Raw genomic sequence first — 18014 nt, forward strand, 5'->3', positions numbered from 1 at the left:
AATAAAGCTCGTTGATTTGGGTGTGCCATGTTGCGTTCTTTTGGTATCGGAATTCTTAGGACTTACCCATTCCCTCCGTTCGTCACATTATAAAAAGTTCCAATGGTCACGTATTGCTTTTTGATAATACAAACCAGGCTTATTCCTAATTATTTATGTTGTGTCCACGAGAAGTAATAATAATATTAAAAAAAACCCTCCTGTAACAAACATTGTAAAGTTGGGTTGCCTTCGGACAACAGAATGTCCGAGCTTGGACTTGTTCCGTAAATGCGTCATCGGAGCACGTGTGCTTCTGGAAGTCTCTTTTTTCTTTCTTCTTTTGTGTCGGTCGCTCGAGTTCCCACTTTTCGTCCGTCACCTCGCGGCTCGTGTGCTTCGCCATGGCCGCCGTCAAAGCTCTGAACCCCAAGGCGGAGGTGGCCCGGGCGCAGGCCGCCCTGGCGGTCAACATCAGCGCCGCCCGGGGGCTCCAGGACGTCCTCAAGAGCAACCTGGGACCCAAAGGCACCATGAAAATGTGAGCGGCCCCGCCACGCGCCGAGGGCGGGCTAGCTAGATGCTAAATGCGAAGCTAACCGGCTAGCGAGCGTTGTAAGGCAGCTCCTTAATCTGTGAATTTCTCCGTGTGCTCTCCGTCGTCAAATTGTGAAGTACAGTCCCGTGTCGTTTTCGTGACACCCCCACCCCATCCGTCCCCCACGTTTTGTCATTTAAAGGTTGCTCGGTTTTTTTTGAAGCCTCATGTAGCTAATGCTAACACATGCTAATCTTAGCCCGGGCGATGCACGTTTCCCCGTCATCATCCGCCCGAGCTTGATGCGAAATTTAGCATCATAATTCATGTTCATTTGAATCCTTATGAGTTCCCAAATGTTTTAAAACACGAACAAAACTAGTTTTTTGCAGTCCACAAAACGAAATTCATATTCAGGACTTACTCACAATATCGAACAACTCACAGATGGTCATTAATCTGGTAGGAGATGCTAAACCCGCACAAGTTTCAAGTGTAGTAATCGTAAAGTATGGATAAGCTTTTACAAATTCAAACCTTGGCTAAACATTTCAGTAGTAGATAAGAATGAACCATGCACTTCAAATCAGAGTGTTGAAAGAGTAAAGTAACAAATGTACATTTCACCCAGAAACTCCAAACATGGGCGGCACGGTGGCTGAGGACCCGGGTTCGACCCTGGTCCCGCCTGTGTGGAGTTTGCATGCTCTCCCCGTGCCTGCGTGAGTCCCCCCCCCAAAAAAAAAAAAAAAAAAAAAAAACATGCAACATACAAACATTAATTTGACACTCTAAATTGCCCCTTGGTGTGATTGTGAGTGCGACTGTTTATCTCCATGTGCCCTGCGATTGGTTGGCAACCAGTGCAGGGCGTACCCCGCCTTCTGCCCCTTTGACAGCTGGGTTAGGCTCCAATTCCATGCGACCCTTGTGAGGATAAGCGGCGAAGAAAATGGATTTATGAATGGATGTTAAGGCCTTGGCCAGTGTGTTCCTTGTACAGTCCCCTAAACGGTACTTTTTGAGTATGCAAGGACTTTCTTGGCAATAGAAGGCCTGCCGGTCTTGACCGCCACCGAAACCCTTGGACTGATTCCATGGAACTCAAGTTAAGATGCAATTTGAAGTGCACAAATACTGAGTGCAGAGTGACAGAGATATAAATAGGACGAGTAACAATAATGGCGTTGAGAATTGTGCCAAATGACGGAGTGTGACAGTGAAGTCCAAGACGGTGTGGGGAAATATCCAGGATCCCGTCGTCGGATTTTGTCCTCCTTTTTCGGATGAACACATCTTCCAACCTTTGATGATTTGAACGTTTGAATGCAGCGAGATAAACGGTTTATGTGCCAAAGCCTTATATGAACACAAGGGTGTTTCAAATTGCAAAAGATTGTCAGATAAAGGCCCAAACAATTAAAAAAAAAAAAATATATATATATATATATATTACATTTCCTGTGTGTGTGTGTGGGGCGGGTGCCGATAATATAAATACACGTGAAAATATAAATATTAAACATATCTGTTTCGGACCTTACACTCCGGATGAATCCACTCTTAAACACAGCAGACGTAAGTATTATTGTTTCCTATAAAACAAGATGGTCCTGCTTTTGTTTTTTCTTGGTCGAGAAGTGTTAAAATTGTCTTTAAATGTGTGCCGAGCCGCAGGCGTGTGATGGAGACAAAATAAGTAAAATGTGTGCAGGCTGGTCTCCGGAGCAGGCGATATCAAGCTGACCAAAGATGGGAACGTCCTCTTACATGAAATGGTAAGTGGGGCCCTTGTCACTTCTTTTTATCCAAGCGTATTTTCCCTTGCGACTAAGGTTAAAAAGTGTAGCTCGTCATTTTACTTTCATAAGTGTAACTTTTTTTTTTTTAACCTTATTAAATTCACGTTTTTTTTAACAGCTTGGACTATGTGCAAATGGAAATCGTGAAGGGAAAATGTGGTTTGCATCAGTGTGTGCAACACAAAAATGACAGTAGAGTCAATAATACAATATACAGTACGCACAAGAATATTGTATATCAGTCGTAATTCTGTACGTTAAATCAGGTTTACTCAAACTTCAAGTTTACATAAACTGTCACTTAAACAAGTATAGAAACACGGAGGCAGGTTATGTTAAAAGGTGTGTCGAAAATGTATTTTTTTTTTTTGAAAGTATTGAGAATGTGCAAATGACTACAGCATATCTTGACACGAAAAGAAATGATCTCAACTCAAATGTCCTGGACTGTTACCTACTCAATATTACGATGCATTTAAATACTGGGAGACTTCACGGAAATTAGTGGATCTGCCTTTTTTTTTTTTTTTTTTTAAACACAATTTCTTTTCTACTGAAACCTATATTTGAAATTTTAATTCACTCATTTTCTTTCAACGTTGCGCAGCCCTACATGAAACAATATTTTGGTTATGCGTCAGTAAAACTGCAAGTGTTTATAAGTGCCCGAAGCGATGACTTGATGGTTTTTTTCCTCAGCAAATTCAGCACCCGACAGCATCGCTCATCGCCAAAGTGGCCACCGCCCAGGATGACATCACGGGAGACGGAACAACCTCCAACGTCCTCATCATCGGCGAGCTGCTCAAGCAGGCTGACCTCTACGTGTCCGAGGTAAGCGTACGCGCACCGAGCCGGTTTCTCGGAGAATCCACGTGGGGGTGACGAGGCCGTTTTTTGGGGGCGCACGCTCCAGGGTCTCCACCCGCGGATCGTGGCCGAGGGCTTCGACTCGGCAAAGGAGAAGGCGCTGGCCGTGTTGGAGGAGGTGAAGGTGACTCGTCCGATGGACCGGGAGATCCTTATAGATGTCGCTCGGACCTCCCTCAGGACCAAAGTCCACGCCGAGCTGGCGGACCTCCTCACCGAGGTGGAGTGTTGTCGTTGTCGTCCCCCTTGAGCTCGAATTGCAAATGCTTTAGTCATCCATATTGAAAATAAAACATGGTTAAGGAAAGGCACGCAGAAAAAAATTCAATATGAAGTCTGGAAATGCTTGATCGAGTCACACATTGGCGTTCGGTATGTCCAGGCGGTGGTGGACGCCGTGTTGACCATTGCCAAGCCCGACGAGCCCATCGACTTGCACATGGTGGAGATCATGGAGATGAAACACAAGACCGACTGCGACACACAGTGAGTGAGCGCCGTCCGGACCACAGCCAGTCACCGCAACGTTTTCAGAGGGCGAAAGAAATGGGGCCCCCTGCAGCGGTATTGCAACTGCAAGATGGGTTCTTTTGTTTTTGTGGCGTGCTGAAGACATTTGAGTTTCAGTAGTTTCAAACAAAAGTTCAGAATTCCAGCTTTTATTTCATGGTTTTTACATCTCGATGTGTTCAACGACTAAGGGCTGAGCACCTTTTGTTTGAAACCAACCGCTTGTCACATGAGCAAAAATATTGGAGCGTGTGACTGATTGGTGGTTCTCGGTGCTCAGGTGTTGCTGGCTTGGAAATTGCATTTGTTGTTCAGCAAAAGACTGGAGAGCCGTCAGTGGGAGAAAAGCAAACCATTTTGAATCTGACAGAAGAGGGAAAATCGATCGGAGCGATTTTACAAACACTGAAGGCCAAAGTATGGAGAAAGGAATGATTTGCTAATGTTCCAAAACATACAACATCTCATCTGTGAAGCACGGTGGTGGTCAGGTCACGATTTGGGCTCCCAGGGTCGCTTCCGAAAGGGGCTCGCTCGGCTTTATTGACGTAACTCGTGCCGGTAGGGCCGGAATGAATTATGAAGTCAAAAAAACGGTCTTATCTGGAAGTTTCAAGAAAAATGCATCCAGACTAATCACGGAAGCTTCATCATGCAACAACACAACACAAGACTTGATCGGTTGTAGACTGGCGAAGTCGATCGCCAGACATTAAAACAATAGAGCATGCGTTTTACCTCCGGAAGGGAGAAACCCTCAGAAACAAATAAGAACTAAAAGAGACCCCAGTCAAGGCCTGGAAAATGATTCTGAATGAAGAATACAACAGTCTGGTCAAGTCAATGATTCGCACACTCAATGCCGTTATTTCAAGTAACATTATATAAACAAATGACTTTCTTGTTATGTTTGAGCCGTTCAACTGCCATGTGACAGTCGCATTTTGGAAACAAGGTGTGGACATAAATATTCAGTCTTTCAGCTTGAATAGCTTAGTTCACAACGTACCAGTACATATGGAATATAACCGCGGCGTGCCTAAAGTATGGGGAGAATTAAAAAAAAAAAAAAGTTAGTGAGCTGACCTTTTAACCGGTGAACGCGGTAGCACAAAAATATGGCACATGAACCTGAATAGAGAACACGTTTGAAAATAATTGTATATTGGACACGTGTATATTTCCATGTAGATGGATTGCACCATCTTGCGATCCAATTTCCTTTTTTTCCCCCAAACTGATTGGCCTCAAAATAACCTCATCGTGTGAAGCCCAATATGGCAAGGCGACGCTAGGATGATTGCCAAATGACAGCGAGTCCGTTTGTCCGCAGGCTGATCCGAGGCCTGGTGCTGGACCACGGGGCACGGCACCCCGACATGAAGAAGCGGGTGGAGGACGCCTTCGTGCTGACGTGCAACGTGTCATTGGAGTACGAGAAGACGGAGGTCAACTCGGGTTTCTTCTACAAGAGCGCCGAAGAGCGGGAGAAGTTCGTCGCGGCCGAGAGGAAGTTCATCATCGAGCGCGTGCGGAAGATCGTCGCCCTCAAGAAGCAAGTGTGCGTCGACGGGGACGACAAGGGGTTCGTCGTCATCAACCAGAAGGTAAAGCGTTCGGTCGCGAGTGCACGGCGAACACACGGGATGCGCCGGCTGCGTGGCGACTTCCCGCTTGCGTGACCGTGCTACAGTAAGCGTGGCGTGTACCTCTGCGTGCGGGGGCCCATTTCCCCTGACATGTATTCAGCACTTCACGACAACAACTCGTGTCCCTACACGGTGTGGCCCTACGGATGTTGTGTTGACATGCAGGGCATCGACCCGTACTCGCTGGACGCCCTCGCAAAGGAGGGCATCGTCGCCCTGCGCAGAGCAAAGAGGAGGAATATGGAGAGGTGAGCAAACGGTCGTCAACGGCCCGAAAGTCGGTCCTTTATTGCTCTCGTCAAATTGGGTCGAGGTTAACCTCATTTTAGAGCAGGGGTGTCCAACTCATTTTTCTCGCGGGCCACGTTGCTGTTCCGGTTTCCCTTAGAGAGGGCCGTTATGACTGTGACATCTCATCATATTTACGTCATCAATTTGTGAACTACTTTTGAAATCAGAAATCAAGAGTAAAGTGTTTTTCAACTAGTCACATTTGGCAACGCAAAAATGCTTGCAATATCTCAACTTGATCACTTGCGATGTATGACAATTTGAAATTTTTGGCACAGATTTTTACAAGAATCGTGGAAATTGACACTGGATTTGGCTTTGCGGGCCACATCTGGCCCCCGAGCCTCGGGTTTGACACCTGTGTTTTCGAGCATTCGGGCACATCACAAAAGACTGATTTGATTATCACCCCCCCAACCCCACGCCCCCCAAAAAAATTTCTTCTACCTCCTTCGGTCCTTTGGTTTTCGGGATTCAGCGGTGGAATCTAAACTTCAAACTGGCGCGTTCACAGTGTTGTTTATTTGTTTGTTTGTTTTTTTTTTGTTTATCGCACGGCAGACTGACATTGGCGTGCGGCGGTATAGCGATGAACTCCGTGGACGACCTGACGCCGGAATGTTTGGGCCACGCGGGCCTGGTGTATGAGCACACGCTGGTGAGTGGGTGGCGCCGTCCCTCGCACACCAATTTCATGTTCATACTGGAGCATTGTTTTTTTTTTTAAAAAAAAAAAGTCTTGACTACTTTGGACCATTAAAAACTTTTTTTTTTTTTTTTACACAAGCTGCAATGGACTGTAAAAGAAACATTTTGAACATAAACTTGACAATGATAAATGGGTCAAGAGTCAATATCTTTTAATTATGTATGCATGTTTAATATTAACCTCAGCATGCATAAGATATATAAAGAAAATACTGGTAGTTTCAATAATGGCATGGTAGATCCAAACATGCTTCTTGTGTAATAATTATAAAATAATAAAAAAAAATAAATCAAATAAATTTGCTAATAATAAATAAATAAAAATACAGATAAATAAAAGATAAAAACCACAGAAAAAACCCACATATGAACACTTATTTGATGTACGACTATCATTCTGATAAACATTGGTAATAGTGTGATTGTAAAAAAAATCCAAAACGATTTTTGAATGCAACACATGCAGAGAATGAGTTTGTACTTGGGGAAAGTACTCGCAAGAGTTCAATGTTCGTTTTGGGAGTTTAAGCATTCATGTTACCGTAATTTCCGGCCTATAAGCTGCGACTTTTTTCCACACGCTTTCAACCCTGCGGGTTATGTGGTGATTTGGCTAATTTGGGCATTTTGTTCTCACGGCTGCAAGTGGGTACTCAAATGGAAAAGACCGGTGGAATGTATGTGCCGAGGAAGTGACTTTTACTGGTCCGGCCCTGTTAGCACGGCGTTAGCGTTAGCACAGCGGCGCTAGTGTTAAACTCTGTGTAGCGTCTGTCTTTGTAAATATCTCGTGTTTCAATGTGGGCACTAGCAGCTTTTACACAGCTGTGGCGTATGAATGTACCAAACGGTATTTCCTTTCCAAATGTACTGGGTGAGGCTTATAACTAGGGTGTGCTCTGTAGGCCGGAAATGACGGTACCGTCATCATTGCATCAAGAGGAAATGAACGTAAACCTTAGTGAACGGACACAAAATGCAGTGTGACCTTGGCTGATTGAATGCGTGTGTGTGTCCGTCCGTAGGGCGAGGAGAAGTTCACGTTCGTCGAGAAGTGTGGGAACCCTCGCTCAGTAACGCTGCTGCTCAAAGGTCCCAACAAGCACACGCTGACGCAGATCAAAGACGCCGTCCGGGACGGCCTGCGCGCCGTCAAGAACGCCATCGAGGACGGTGAGAAACGCACGCCGGCAGATTTCGTGGCCGGCTCAACCTCGTGTAGTCCTTGACAATTCAGTGCACTCGTGATGTTTTTCGACACCAGTGGCGCTTTGCGCCTACTCGCGTACCATCAATTTTCGTAGTAAGCTGCTGTGCTGCAACTGGGCCCAACTTGTAGGCGCCGTGTGACACACGCTAGTACCTCCTTTTTAAAGATATCGAAGAAATGCCTGAGATGGCTTTCTGCAAAGGAGTGTCGATCTATTTGATGACTGGTATTTTGTCTTAAATGCTGTTTTCCGTCGGCAGGTTGCGTGGTGGCGGGTGCGGGCGCCTTGGAGGTGGCGCTGGCCAATGCGCTGATGGAGCACAAAGCCAGCGTGAAGGGACGAGCCCAGCTCGGCGTGCAGGCCTTCGCCGACGCCCTCCTCGTCATTCCCAAGGTCACCATGGCAACAGCAGTCTTTCAATCCACCCTTTTTTCCACACCTCGTTTGACGTGTAAATATGAGCGCATTCAATAAAACGTTTCAAGGCATTCCACACTCAACCTTTTCCCTAAATTCACACCATCGCGGATCGCATTTTCCCACCATTTCTAAATAAATATAAATAAATCTGTTGGTTCCCGCTCCTTATTGTAAATTCACTTGGAAGTTCCCCCCCCCCCCCAACATTTCTTGATTTTTTTTTTTTTTCACATTCAAATTCCACACTTGTTCCGCCTTCAGACATACGCGTCATGATTCCCCTCTTCAACAATTTTTGTTTCAAACTTTCCAAGTACAAAATATGTTCATAATTCCAAATTATTCCACATTGAATTAATTGCGGTCGGCAAGATTTCTCAGGCATAATGTGCAATTCCCCCCCCCAAAAAAAAAAAAAAACAAGAAAATTAAATCAAGTGCAGAATTCATAGTTGACAGTTTTTTTTTTTTTTTTTTTTTTAATCGTTATGCCATACATATAAAAAATAATGATTTCCATCAATTTTAATTCTCTGTCAGTTTGTAATGCAACATTTTGTTCTTTCCCCGACGAACGAACAGGTCCTGGCCCAGAACTCTGGTTACGACCCTCAGGAGACTCTTCTGAAGCTGCAGACGGAGTTTAAGGAGTCCGGAGGGCAGCTGGTGGGCGTGGACCTCAGCACAGGTGACGTTTCCGCTTCTGGTACCATCCCGGTATTGCGGCCCCCGTGCTTTGGCCGATGCCAATCCGATATCGCCACTGTTCGTCATTATTTGTACTTATTCGGTAGTTTGGAACGTTACAAAAGTCTTCCAATCAAATGAAATTACAACAGGCAGTATAATGAAAGTCAATAATTAAATGAGAAAATCCATTAAAATAATCATCCAGCCACCCATTTTCTTAGCCGCTTATCCTCACAAGGGTCGCGGGGGGTGCTGGAGCCTATCACAGCTGTCAACGGGCAGGATGCGGGGGACACCCCGAACTGGTCGCCAGCCAATCGCATTGCACATCGAGACAACAGTTGCACTCGCAATCACACCTTGGGGCAATTTAGTGTCTCCAATTAATGTTGCATGTTTTTGGGATGTGGGAGGAAACCGGAGTGCCCACCCGGAGTAAACCCACGCAGGTGCGGGGAGAAGAAGCAGATTTGTGCAAAACTGCTGCTGTTAAGTTAAAAGATGTTTCACTCCACCCAACTATACGTACAAGTAACGCGTTGAAAGTCATTTTTCTGTTGTATGTCTTCTTGGCGCAATAATAATTGATGTGTGGGTGTTTTTTTTTTTTTTTAGGGGAGCCCATGGTGGCGGGTGAGGCGGGCGTGTGGGACAACTACAGCGTCAAGAAGCAACTTCTTCACTCTTGGTGACTAAAACGCGCCCATGAATGACATCATCATCATTATCATTGTGAACAATATTTTCCCAACTATTTGTGTATATGTGTGCGCGCACGCAGCACGGTGATCGCCAGCAACATCCTGCTGGTGGATGAAATCATGCGCGCTGGAATGTCTTCCCTCAGAGGTTAAAGGTCAAGCGTCAACCAGGAAGTTCACTGCAACTTATTCAACGACGACCTTTAGATTTATTTATCACATTTTTTTTTCTTTTCTAAATGTGTAAGGGAGGAAACGGCACTGACAACAGCTTATTTGTGTGCTCATTAAATGTGTTCTTGATCAACATTTTTGGGCTTTGTATGATTATTTATTGTGTGCAGGAAAACAATATTTATGCATGCAGAGAACAAAGTTGAAGTACAAACGAGTACTTGCTGTTTTGGGCCACAATAATAGAAGTAAGGGAGTACGATTTGATGAAAGTTTTTTTTTTTTTTTTTTTTTTTTTTTCCCCCACAAGGGGAACTGGGAAAATGAGCGCTTCAAAGTAGTGTTTGGGCTTCTGTTCTGTTGTTTTTCGCGTTTTAAATTTGGGTTTTAAGACTGGGTTAGTGTTTCAAACAGACTAAAATGCAGACTTTGGGAATTGATTTGAATTGTCCAATTAGGGGGCAGTTTTCAGTCACATGCAGAAAAGCCACGAGCTGCATTATTTTGGTCATTTTTTTTGGTCAGTGATAAGTTATGTTTTTATGCTGCTGCCTCCAGGACACACTCTAGCTTTTTTTTTTTTTTTTTAGTATCAAATTTAAAACTGTTACCTTACAAAATCGCTTCCGTATAACTGCCACACCAAAAAAAGGTTACATAATTATGTGAAACATAACTTTTTTTTTTTTTGGTGCTGCAGTAATCCGTATTACGGAAGTATGTGAAAAAAATAATTATGTGAAACGCGACCTCATTTTTTATTTTTTTGGTGTGGCAGTAATACGCTTCCGTCATATTCACTTATAACTTTGTATCCTTCTTAATTTGACAGCGGAACTTTTGGTTGTCTCGTCGTTTCTTGTTGAATAAGACAGTGCGACGCATTGAAACGAGCACCGGAAACCACACTAGCACAAACAAATGCTTCACTTTTCGGTTCCTGAAAATCCAAATGCCGTTTTATTGTCTTTTGTGGTTCAAGATGTTGTTTAGTTGTCTTTGCTGTTTCGGTTTGCTGTCTGCGTACGCGGCGGAGGCAGGTGAGAAGGGGAAAAACTTGTTTAAACTCAATGAAATTGACGGGGAAACCATTTTCCGCAACGGTCGCGTCTCTCTTGCGTCATTAGCCGACGACAACGACGGCATGGCCGCCATCCCCGGCGGGAGGATGATGACGACGACGACGACGAGGGGCGAAGAGGTCGAGATTCACCTTTCGCCCTTCCTGTTGGACAAAAAACCCGTCACTAACTCGGCCTTCAGGTCGCTGTCACTAAACATTCCCATTTACAGTTGTATTTAAGCTGGTACGCGAATAAATGTGATGTTTGTAAATCCTTCAGAGACTTCGTGAGGGACCAAAAGTACAAAACAGAAGCTGAGAAGTTTGGTTGGAGTTTCGTCTTCCAGGATTTCGTGTCTGAAGATGTCAGGGACAAAGTAACCCACACCATTAAGGTAACAAAGTACTGCAGTACAAACACTCGTACTTTTATACTTCTTATTCCGATTATACTTGAAACTGTCTTTCACATTTTTAAAGACAAAAAAGAAAATATTTCTCCCAATGAGCGAGCAGAGCTCGAGTTTGTTCGGTGTTTGTCCAGCAGGTGTCGCTGTCGTGACACAATCCTCGCTTTTGTTTTGCCGTTGCAGGCTGCTCCGTGGTGGCTTCCGGTTGAGCGAGCCTTCTGGAGGCAGGTCAGCTCTTCCCTCTTCCTTTCATTTCCGGGTTCAGTTTTGGTCCCGATGCTCACGTGTAACCCCCTCCAGCCCTCTGGTGCCGGTTCTGGTATCGCTGCCCGGCTGGACTTCCCGGTGGTCCAGGTTAGCTGGAACGACGCTCGGGCCTTCTGCAGCTGGAAGAGGAAAAAGTTGCCCACGGAGGACCAATGGGAGTGGGCGGCCAGAGGGGGACTCCAACGTAAACAAATATGAACATTTAAATTTTTTTTTAATGTCCTGTTCGAATGTTTGGTCCAGCAAAATGGAGGATCTGGATCCCTTTTGTGCCGGATACTTTTGCTGTTTCACAGAGTGGATTATGATCGATATTCTTCGATAGAGAGAGAGAGAGAAACAGGGAAAAGTCCATAGTTGAGCTTTTGGGTGGATCTCGAACCCGCGGGCCGCTCACGATGTGGTCACCTTTACGCTTTTTGATTGCAGGCGTGGACTTCCCCTGGGGTGCGCACTTCCAGGCTAACAGAAGCAACCTGTGGCAGGTGAGTGGTCGCGGCGACCTACTTCACGAACGCTAACCCGATTGGATGCCATCCCAACGTTGACGCGCGTTTGACGGTGAGCGGCAGGGCCCGTTTCCGGACGGCGACGCGGCGGAGGACGGATATCACGGCCTCGCGCCCGTCGACGCCTTCCCGCCGCAGAACGACTTCGGTAAGGCGGGTCGGAGATGACGGTGAGGAGGAAGATGACGACGACGGTGTCGCGTGCGCGCAGGACTGTCGGACATGTTGGGCAACACGTGGGAGTGGACGGCCAGCGCGTTCCCGCCGACGGGCGGCTCGCGGGAGGAAATGTTCGCGCTGCGCGGCGCCTCCTGGATCGACACGGCCGACGGCTCCGCCAATCACAGAGCGGATGTCGCCGCCAGGTATGGCAAGCGATGCGAAACTGCGTTTGAAAGCGTGACGGATGCCGCGCCACAGTCAAAGTCCCGTAGGTCACGTGATCCGATGCGGGCCTCGTCGACCGCCGGAGTAAAAAAGCGGCCTTTAGGCGTTCTCAGGCGGCAGAAGCCGCACGTCCCCTGCTGACGTTGACAAAATCACATTGACGGCATTTACTGTAATTTCCGATCTACAAGCCACAACTTTTTTTACACGCTTTCAACCCTGCGGTGATGCGGCGCTAGCGTTCGCGCACCTGATTATAAGCCTCAGTACACAAAGAGTTAAATGCTAGTGCGGCGCTAGCGTTAGTACACCTGGTTAAAAGCCTCGGTACACAGAGTTTAATGCCAGCGCGGCACTAGTGTTAGCACAGCGCTAGCGTTAGCGCACCTGGTTATAAGCCTTAGTACACAGAGTTTAATACTAGCGTGGCGCTAGCATTAGTACACCTGGTTATAAGCCTCGGTACACAGAGTTCAATGCGAGTACGGCGCCAGCGTTAGCGCACGTGGTTATAAGCCTCGGTACACAAAGTTTTATGCTAGTGTGGCACAAATGTTAGTGCACCTGGTTACAAGCCTCGGTACACAGAAAGAGTTTAATGCTGGCGTGGCGCTAGCGTTAGCACACTTGATTATAAGCCTCGGTACACAAAGAGTTTAATGCTCGCGTGGCAGTAGTGTTAGCGTGTCGCTTGCGTTAGTGCACCTGGTTAAAGCTAGCATTAAACTCTTTCTGTGTACCGAGGCTTATAACCAGGTGCGCTGTGTGGGCCGGGAATTACGGTACTCGCATCAGCGAAGACACCCTAGCACTTGCGAGTCACGTTTACTTCACTTCTTCAAGCAAAGTCAGTCCCTTACTTGAGTTTCCTTTCCCGATTTGACTTATTTACTCCACCTTGTGTATAAACGTGGCACAGTCAAATCATTTAGTCCCACCAAGCGGAGTCGTCGTGAACTTGCGGCGTTGCTGGTCTCGCAGGATGGGCAACACTCCTGACTCGGCCTCGGACAACCTGAGCTTCAGGTGCGCCCGCGACGGCGGCGGCGAGCGGGGACGACGCACGGACTTGTGAACGAGGACGAGACCCAGAAGACGACGGAACCACCGCGACTTTGAAAGCTTTCGGTGCGGTGCAGAGGATTCAAAGTTGTAGGTAATGCGATACTTGCTAACGAGCGTGAGGTAGAAATGAGACGTGCGTCACGCTTGCCGGCAGAAAATCCAAAGTTGCCGTCAGACGGGAACGCTACGAAGTCCCTGCCATCATCCAGGATTGAAAACGAGACTTTCTCAGCTGTGATTTCCACCCAAGAACCTGTGCACGATGTTCCGTATACACTTTTTTTTTTCATTTTTTTTGCAATATCGTCGCTGTTCTCTCAAGGTTTATTTGTCTTGGCATCTTCGCCACATTTCCGCTGTGCTCGTGACATCGGGAATGAGAAGAAAGCGTGTTGATCAAATTGCTTCTAACAGGTCGACTTTGTCAGTTCGATTGAGGCAAATGTGCGCGAAAATATAAATAAAGCAAGTTGAATGCAGATGATGATCAGTGTACATATGGAACAAGTCATTTATGGACGTCGCACGGGTGGACGACTTCCACGGGTTTCACGTGTGGCTATTCCGGGGAGGCGGGTTCAAAGCCGACCTCCCCCTTTGTGGAATTTCCATGTTCCCTCGATAGCTGCCTGGGTTTTCTCCGGGTATTCCGGTTTCCCCCTCGCATTCCAAAAACACGCACGGTAGGTTGATTTGAAGACGCTAAATGACTCGTATCGGTGTCAATGTGAGCGCCGACGGTTGTTTTGTCTACGTGAGCAGCCCTGCGATTGCCTGGCAACCGGTTCAAGTTGTACCCCTCCGACTGAAGACAACCGGGATAGGATCCGGCGCGTGAATGAGCGAATCCTTCCATCCGATGGCGTCACCGCAGTCCCAGGATTCTCTTTTCCGCCATCTTGTGTTTCACAACCGGTCATTGGAAACCTGTCTATACCTCCGCCATCATGTGTGTCACCACCAATAATGGATAGGGTTACAATGATGTCACACCACCCTGAGACCAATCATATAAATTAACAATAGAAAAAAAAAAACCTGACCTCTATGACGCACAAGATGGCGTAATTGGAAACCTATGCATTTGCAACCTGTCTATATGTCCGCCATCTTGTGTGTCACTACCGGTAATTGGACACCTGCCTATCTGTTATCCTGCGACAGTTTTTTGATGCGTGCGGTGCAGGCGTCGTCGCATCAAGTTAAGCGTATGCGTGAGCTGTCGCCGCCATATTGGATGTGGCAAGTGGACGACTTAAAGACGGGAAAAGGATATGATGGGGAAATTTTTAGGTAACAAACTCAAAACTCAATCTCGTACGACGAGTGGACTACTACCGGTACTACGTGTAGTGCTACCGTACTACGTAATCGGTGGTGCCAGTTGTAGTCTTTCCTCCGCGCCGCCGCGAACGCTGTGACAGCCATTGTGACAGCCCTGAGGCTTTAGATGACGTCATCAGTGACGGACGGCAAATCAAACCAGGAAGAAGAAGAACGATGGCCTCCTTCAATCGTGATCTCCTTTCTCGCCTTTTCGCCGTTCTTTTCGTGTCTTGCCTGATGTTATTCCGCAACTCGCTGTGCTCGGAGCTGACGTCCGTCACGTGCGGTTCGGTGCTCAAACTTCTAAACGTCAAACACAACGTGAGACTCCATTCGCACGACGTACGCTACGGCTCAGGTTTGGACCTTTACCAACGCAATTCCACCGCATTTTTTTTTTTTTAAGGAACACACACAAAGAAAATCACTTTTGATCACAATTGTGGTTTTTTTTAAATGTGAAAAAAATCACTTATGATATTATTATTTGCTTATGCATCAAGTGACATTGGTGACGGTTTCCAACCTGTCACGTGGTAAAAAAAAATTGTCATGACGTGTTCGTTTACTTTTGAACGAACTACAGTAATGTTTATTTTTTAGAATCTTCACAAAGCGGTGAGCGTTTTCTCAATGAAGCATTTATTATATATTGACAGTGTTTATTTACGGTCATATTTGAAATTCAAAGAAATTGTGCTCGTTGAACATGATCTGATGTAACTGACAAATCTTGTCACCTTAGGTCGCGTTTCACATAATTATGTGAAATGCGACCTTTTTTTTGATGTGGCATTAATACGCTTCCGTAGATCTGGACATTTGCGGGAATTAACTTTTCATGGACGGCTGTGGTGCATTCTGGCGATATCTGTTAGCAAAATTGAGACAAAAATTGAAAGTAAAATTTCGAAGTCCTGACCAATGTTCGTTCAATGTTGTCAACTAATATCCGGATTAATTTGAGGCAATTTTTCCTCAATTTTCCGGAGCAATTTTCATGAAAATTTAAAAAATCCGGAGGACTTCCATCACTGAAAAAACAAACCCCCAAAACAAACAATTGACTCCAGTCGAGAGAGCGTTCGCTCGGCTCACTTTCGTGTGCGCTTGCGACACAGGAAGCGGCCAGCAGTCGGTGACGGGCGTGACCAGCGTGGAGGACGGCAACAGCTACTGGAGCGTCCGCGGCACGCGCGACGCGGCCTGCCTCCGGGGGAACGCCGTCAAGTGCGGGCAAAACATCCGCCTGACGCACGTCAACACCGGGCGCAACCTGCACAGCCATCACTTCAGCTCGCCGCTCTCCTCCAACCAGGTGCCCTCAATTGTCCGTCGTCTCCGCGGCGTCGCTTATTTTTACACTTTACGGACGCTTGGAATGGGGACAGACCACAAGTCATTTTTGTCTCGGGCCGCATCCCAGTTACAGTTTCCACGTCAGAGGGCCGTTAGGAGTGAAATCATAAAAATCTTTCATTGCTTCATCATATTTATGAACTAGTTGGGGAATCAGGAATCAAGGTTAATGGCTTTTTCCACTATTCTTGATGTTAGTTCACGCAAAAATGACTGAAATGTCTCATTTAGGATATGACAATTTGAAATCTTGGTGCAGATTTAAACGAGACTCGTGAAAGTTTTGACACGTGATGTGCCGTCGCGGGCCACGTAAAATCATGTGGCGGGCCAGATGTGGCCCCCAGGCCTTGAGTTTCACACCTACGGTCTAGAGCCTGACTGACACGCATTTTTAGATTTCGCCATTTGGCAGGACAAATTCTATGAGGGTAATTGGCAGATGAACAAAAAAATACAAGTAAATAACGCTAACGCCGCAGCTGTGTAAAAGCCGGAAGTGCCCACATTGCCCACACGAGATATTTACAAGGACAGTACAGAGAGTTTAACGCTAGTGGCGCTACGCTAACGGCGCCACGCAAACGTTAACCTCGCACTAACAGTGCCGGTTTAAAAATAAAAAAAAAAAAACCATACCGGGCAAAATCAAGACAAGTACAGAACAAGGCAGTAACACGCTACCGCAGCGCTAACAGGGCCGGACCGGTAAAAGTCACTTCCTCGGCGCATATATTCCACCAGTATCACGCTTACCTTTTCCGCTCAAGTGCCCCCTTGCAGCCGTTAAAAAAAAAAATGCACAAATTAGCCGCATCACCGCATAAGCCACAGGGCTGGAAATTACGGTACATAGATATCGGAAGACGCAATTGCGCAGATGAAAACCGATCCGTTGCAGTGAACCGCAGCATGACGTCTTTATTTTATTATTATTTTTTTCAAACACGGAAGCACACTGTCTCTGCCGCTCAGCCTACTTCTACTTCCTAGTTTACCTGACACCGCCCCCCCCCCCCACGCTCTTAAAGGGGTACACTCATAATTACAAACGGAACAAACACACGCAACTTTATATCTGCGGGCATGACTGACCACACGTGTAAATTTTTCAAATGTGAGCGACTGGCGTTGGCTTCACTCCTGCGTTGTGACGCCGCGCTCTCCACCCGACAGGAAGTGAGCGCTTTTGGTGAGGACGGCGAGGGGGACCACCTGGACGACTGGACGGTGGAGTGCGGAGGGACGGAGTGGAAGCGCGCCGAGCCCGTCCGCTTCCGCCACAAAGCCACCGACGCGGCGCTGGCGGTGACGGGCGAGCAGTATGGACGCCCCATCAGCGGCCAAAGGGAGGTCCACGCCATGGCCGGGTCTGGCCAGCACAGCCTGTGGAAGGCCATGGAGGGGGTCTTCATCAAGCTCGCCGACACCCCCCTCCCGTCCGACCGGGACCACGCCTACACCCACACAGAGTTCTGAACATGTTTGGTACCTTCTGGATCCTTGCCAGCAGTCTCCCGACTTGTGTCGGCTTCACTGACTTCCTGTCTTTGACAGAAGTGAACAGACAACTTCCTGCTGTAAGATGTGCCCCTTGTTGTGCCGCTCTTTAGTGCCACACATTTGGACGATGCAACAAAACAAATAAAGCAGTAGATTTCATTCATTACTTCAGTTCCAAGGCAGTGTTGTTTACGTCTTGCAATAAAATGCTAAAATTCATCCATTCATTCATCCATTTTAGACCGCTTTTCCGGGGGGAGTAGCTTTAGCAGAGGTACCCAGACTTCCCTTTCCCCAGCCACTTCTTCCAGCTCTTCCCGAGGGATCCCGAGGCATTCCCAAGCTAGCCGAGAGACTACGTCCTGGGTCGTCCCCGGGGTCTCTTTCTGCCCGGAACACCTTACCAGGGAAGCATCCGGGGGGCATCCGAATCAGATGCCCAAGCCACCTCATCTGGCTCCTCTCAATGCGGAGGAGCAGCGGCTCGACACTGAGCCCGTTCTCGTGTTCTTTCAGTCGCGACCCCCAGCTCGTGAGGGTAGGAACGTCGATCGACTGGTAAATTGTGCATAGTGCTAACAT

General features: G+C 47.0%; 3 protein-coding genes across 6 annotated transcripts; all 3 read left to right on the plus strand.

Annotated features, from left to right (window-relative positions):
• Window positions 1-269: 269 nt before the first annotated feature.
• On the plus strand, window positions 270-9678 carry cct6a (chaperonin containing TCP1, subunit 6A (zeta 1)). Its single transcript, XM_061803980.1, has 13 exons — window positions 270-520; window positions 2232-2295; window positions 3019-3153; window positions 3236-3409; window positions 3572-3675; window positions 5033-5306; window positions 5514-5596; window positions 6201-6297; window positions 7373-7520; window positions 7818-7951; window positions 8561-8666; window positions 9284-9356; window positions 9450-9678. Exons 1-13 carry the CDS (start codon window positions 384-386, stop codon window positions 9520-9522), a joined length of 1602 nt encoding a protein of 533 aa, XP_061659964.1. The 5' UTR covers window positions 270-383; the 3' UTR covers window positions 9523-9678.
• Window positions 9679-10122: 444 nt separating this feature from the next.
• sumf2 (sulfatase modifying factor 2) lies at window positions 10123-13728 on the plus strand. 4 transcript variants are annotated; one of them, XR_009792549.1, is made up of 10 exons: window positions 10131-10583; window positions 10671-10806; window positions 10887-11001; window positions 11200-11244; window positions 11317-11467; window positions 11713-11768; window positions 11856-11940; window positions 12004-12157; window positions 13161-13335; window positions 13399-13728. XR_009792549.1 is itself a non-coding variant. In XM_061803982.1 (9 exons), exons 1-9 carry the CDS (start codon window positions 10496-10498, stop codon window positions 13196-13198), a joined length of 864 nt encoding a protein of 287 aa, XP_061659966.1. In that variant the 5' UTR covers window positions 10123-10495; the 3' UTR covers window positions 13199-13728. The 4 variants fall into 4 exon arrangements, 2 of the variants coding, with proteins under 2 accessions (XP_061659966.1, XP_061659965.1); XR_009792550.1 differs by having other exon boundaries at window positions 13161-13331; XM_061803982.1 differs by having other exon boundaries at window positions 10123-10583; window positions 11200-11240; window positions 13161-13728.
• A 965-nt stretch (window positions 13729-14693) lies between these two features.
• sdf2 (stromal cell-derived factor 2) lies at window positions 14694-17651 on the plus strand. The gene is made up of 3 exons (XM_061803985.1): window positions 14694-14928; window positions 15692-15888; window positions 17106-17651. Exons 1-3 carry the CDS (start codon window positions 14745-14747, stop codon window positions 17406-17408), a joined length of 684 nt encoding a protein of 227 aa, XP_061659969.1. The 5' UTR covers window positions 14694-14744; the 3' UTR covers window positions 17409-17651.
• The last annotated feature ends 363 nt before the right edge of the window (window positions 17652-18014 follow it).

Source organism: Syngnathoides biaculeatus, chromosome 18 (assembly GCF_019802595.1).
Source record: "Syngnathoides biaculeatus isolate LvHL_M chromosome 18, ASM1980259v1, whole genome shotgun sequence".
In the NCBI taxonomy this organism is placed as follows: domain Eukaryota; kingdom Metazoa; phylum Chordata; class Actinopteri; order Syngnathiformes; family Syngnathidae; genus Syngnathoides; species Syngnathoides biaculeatus.